The sequence below is a fragment of the Chrysochloris asiatica genome, unplaced genomic scaffold (genome assembly GCF_000296735.1).
Source record: "Chrysochloris asiatica unplaced genomic scaffold, ChrAsi1.0 scaffold00735, whole genome shotgun sequence".
Classification (NCBI taxonomy): domain Eukaryota; kingdom Metazoa; phylum Chordata; class Mammalia; order Afrosoricida; family Chrysochloridae; genus Chrysochloris; species Chrysochloris asiatica.
The window spans coordinates 48,500-52,762 of record NW_006409253.1 but is presented as its reverse complement, the minus strand read 5'-3'; the positions used below and the strand labels follow the sequence as shown (position 1 = coordinate 52,762).

Here is a 4,263-nt window from a genome sequence, read left to right as displayed (position 1 = left end):
ACTCCCGTAAAGATTTACACCCTCGGAAACCCTGTACAGGGTCGCTATGGGTCGGACCCGACTCGATGGCACTTAACAACAACAACAACACGGTTCAGAAACCACTGGACAGCTCTTAACAACAACAACAAACTAATATTGTTCCGGCTGCTCCCAAGAGCAGGACAGGAGTTCCTATCTATAAAAAGAAGTGTTGGGGTCCTTACCCTAACATTCCATGATGGTCCAGGCCCTGGGGGAAATGCAGACAGATAGCAGACAGTCTTTAATGCAGACAGATAGCAGTTAAGGGCCTGTATCAAAGAGATGCCTTTGAGAAGAAGGCTAAGAAGGGTCTCCAGTCACTAAATGCAGGAAGTTAGTGACATGTGTTTGAAAAAAGGCGGGCCAGGCAGAGGTGAGAGAGGACTCCAAAGGTACAAGAGGTACTGCCCATTGGTTCTCTGTGTCCATTCGCACGTCTGCAGATGATCCCCTCCACAAGATATCAAAGCACCAAGGGGTGTGCTAGGAGGGACTAATGAGTTAATGACACATAATCCCAAACTCCTCACTCAAGACCAGCCAAGTCCTGTTCCCAGCTTCAGCAGCCACCACACAGTGGCCTTCCTTCCTCTCCATGGAAAGAAACACCAGAAGAAGTGCTCTAACTCCGGCTGAGCGGGCTCGGTGGTGCAGCCATGAGGCTGGTTCCAATTTAGGAAACTCCTGGGATCTGTGAGGAGCTTGTCCAAGTCTAGTTCACAGCAGGGCAGAAGGAACCACGCTGTTTCTCCTCTGGGCAACAGTCTGAAAGGGTAGTCCGCCTTCGAATTGCAGCCCTGTCGGAGCCAGTGGAGGGGTCGCAAGGGTTGCAACGCTTTGGACTTGGGGGTCGCTGCTTTAGACTTGGGGGTCGCGGTTAGGCCAGAGCTGCGTGTCTGGATTCGGTTCCTGGGAGCCAGCTGCAGCGGAAACGCAGGACATGGGGAGCGTGTCAGCGCGCAAGACCTCAGGATAAGCACATCACCGCGAAGGACTGGGGCATGGTTCTCCAGAGGGACCTCTGCTGTGGTCGGGGCCGCGGTGCTAGTGGACAGCCTCACACCACTTCCATCTAGACCGGACGGGTTCATTGGTAGCATGTCGAGAAGAAGTAGAGAACAAGGCAGAATCTGCAGCAGACAGCGGCCCTAAGAAAGACATTGTAGGCGCAGGGCAGCCGGTAATCCTCGATGTTGCAGTAACTATGGTACAGTGTCTGGTCGATCATGATGCCCATCAAGGCGATGTACAGCACAGTCGCCAGCAGGTCATGAATCACGTTGACCCCCACCCTGTATTTGTCAAGCAACGTGATGAAGAAGAGGATCAGGGTCGTCAGGCAGAAGAATGTAGACATGAAGAGTGCGAAGTACACGAGGCCCTGGAACCCGCTCATGGCGGTGAGGATGATGATGGTGGCCCCAACCAGAAGTTGCAGCAGCCTCAGCACTCCCAGTGGGCTGTACAGGAAGTGCCAGTTCAAGTTCATGGTCCCAAGGCTCGGTTCCGCGGCGGCCAGAGCAGTGGAATAGCAGCGCCTTGCTCTCAGGGTCGGCCAGGCAGAGATGCCCGCTGCTCCCTCTGTGGCCTCAACACTACCCTAAAAGTTCTTATCACTTACTCTCTCCTCTCCACCTTTCCTTCTCTCCTCCCTCCAGCCCTCCTATCTTTCTCTTTGCCTCTCTCCACCCCACAGACCCTCCCTTTCTCTTGCCCCTCCTCTCTCTCCACCCCACTCTCTCCTCCCAGCTTCTTGCTATCTTCTTCTTTCTTGTTACAGACCGCAGGTATTGGGGTACTTAGGACCAGCGTCATGGACGAAAATTCCAGCACGTGGCCGCGCTCTGACCCGCTGGCCAGAGACCCTGTGGGCTCAAGGAAGTAACCTCCGGACGTGCCAACTCACTGTGGGGCTAGCTCTGTATAATTCTTTTTAGTCCTATTAATTCACTCCATGCTTCGAACCCCTGTAATTGCAGCTTCTGAGAAAATTGTTTCTTAATGTGCCTCTCTCAATGTCTCCACTGTGTTAGCAGTGTGTAAGGTTCTGGGAACAAATCTCTCTGAGGAACAAACTCTGGCCACTGGGCAAACTCGTCCAAACTGTTCTTTATCAAATTATTCAGTTATGTTTGATATTAACTTAATATACGAACCCTTGTTACCCATGGACAAATATTAAAACAAAAAACTGCTCCTAAAGCCGAGGCTGTAGAAAGTTCCAAAAGCAAGTTTGCTGGAGCAAGGCTGCCCAAAGAATTAACTCAAAGTAGATGGGCGACTTCCAGGTTTTTGTTTAAAGAACAAAAGGACTGCCATCTTAAATTGCTTCCAGGTGCAGCCCATTCACCTAGGAACCTTGCTTCCTCCTGCAGACCTGGCCCTGGCAGCTGACACAGCGGGATTCCTTTCAATCCTTTTCACCTTCCCCAATTCGAGATTAGGTGCTATAGATATGTTAATTAGCCTGGAGAAACCGAGTTGCTGCCCTGGGATTCGAACCTGAAAAGTACCATGTAATAATTCCCTTGAATTTCTGGAAAATTACGGATGTTAGATTATCAAGACAATTTGTGATGATGTTTTAGAATTTATACCTGTAAATCCTTGTGTCCTGTGTTGACTGATTAATCACATTTCACTTCTGTAGCCAGTCTTAACAAACCCCGCCTTCCTTTGTGTAAAGCTCCTCCCTGAAATAAAACTGGGGCGCAGACCGAAGCCCGCATGCATTACAGCTGCCATGCATTACAGCTGGCATGCGAGGCGTTACAGCTGGCAAGGCATGCGTTAAGGTTTGCAGGGCGGTGCTTTACTGCCTGCAGAGGCCACGATGCGGGTAGTCCAGGGTCCACCCGCCAGTGTCGCATCCACTCTGGTTTCGGGGTGTTTTGTGTTCTCTCTCTTTGCGTCTTTGTGCGTATTCTTTATCTGTCGCAGTCGCCACCAGAACTCCCTCCTTCATGAACCGAACCCCCATGTCGAGGCCAGTCCCCGACACTTTCTATCACAGGTCACACTGGCACCCCAGCCTTGTCCCTCTGGTCCAAACTCCCTGATCAGATTCCTTAATTCTGACAGCCAGGCTGGCACACCCGCTAGTCCTTCCTGGGCCTCCCTGCCTCTCTGCTTGGTGAAGTTAGCCACATCTAGAGCCACCAGGCTTGCCCTCTTGAGCTCTAGTCCTGCCTGGGAGCTGAAGCTGGCTTCATGAACGCCCTCCAGTATCTGGCTGGGCCCCTTTCTTTCTGCTTTCTCCTGTCCTGGCATCCACCGGCACCTCCTGGCTCTCTTCCTTGGTGTGAGAGGAGAGCAGAACTGGTGTTGAATTGGCATTCATTCTGATGAGGGCATCTTGAATATGCTCCAATACCTGCAACAAGAGGGCAGATGGGGTACACGTGCAGTGAGGATCTCCGTCAGCAACAACACACAATACCAGACTGCTTGGTGCTAGAACTCTGAACCACATATAAAGGGATATTTAGAAGACTGGAAGGCTTACAGCTAGGGAAATTTGTAGCAGAATCAAGAAATCCATTGCTTTCTAAATTAAGACGCTCAACTATTCCCGGAGCCGCCATCTTTGGAGAGATCAAGAGGGGGATGGATCAGAACAGCCTCAGCTGCCTGACAGAACCTCAGGTTGTGGACATTCATTTTTTAGTATCTGATCATTGGTCTCTCGCTATCTGCGCACCTCCATTCTGGTGATTCGCAGGGATGCATGACCGAATGTGTGGATTGTGTGGATCATGACAAGCTATGGACAACATTATGAAGTATCATGACAAGCTATGGACAACATTATGAGTATTCTGGAACACTTAATTGTGCTCGTGAGGAATCTGTACATGGATCAATAAGCAGTTGTTCAAATAGAACATGGGAACACTGAGTGGTTTAAAATGAAAAAAGGTGTGTGGCAAGGTTGTATTCTTTCAACATAATTATTCAACCTGTATGCTGAGCAAATAATCCAAGTAGCTGGGTTATATGATGAAAAATATGGTATCAGGATTGGAGGAAGACTAATTAATAACCTGCGATATGCAGATGATACAACCTTGCTTGCTGAAAGTGAAGTGTAATCCATGTGAATGCACAACATTCAGTATGGATTACATCTCAATGTAAAGAAAACAAAAATCCTTAACACTGGACCAATAAACAACATTCTTATCAATGGAGAAAAGATTGAAGTTGTCAAGGACTTCATTCTTCTTGGATCAACTATCA

At 49.3% G+C, this 4,263-nt stretch overlaps 1 protein-coding gene across 1 annotated transcript; it reads right to left on the bottom strand.

Moving 5' to 3' along the window:
• Positions 1-1,111: 1,111 nt before the first annotated feature.
• On the bottom strand, positions 1,112-1,513 carry LOC102824844 (MARVEL domain-containing protein 1-like). Its single transcript, XM_006877972.1, has one exon. The coding sequence runs from the start codon at positions 1,511-1,513 to the stop codon at positions 1,112-1,114; it is 402 nt and encodes a 133-aa protein (XP_006878034.1).
• Positions 1,514-4,263: the final 2,750 nt, after the last annotated feature.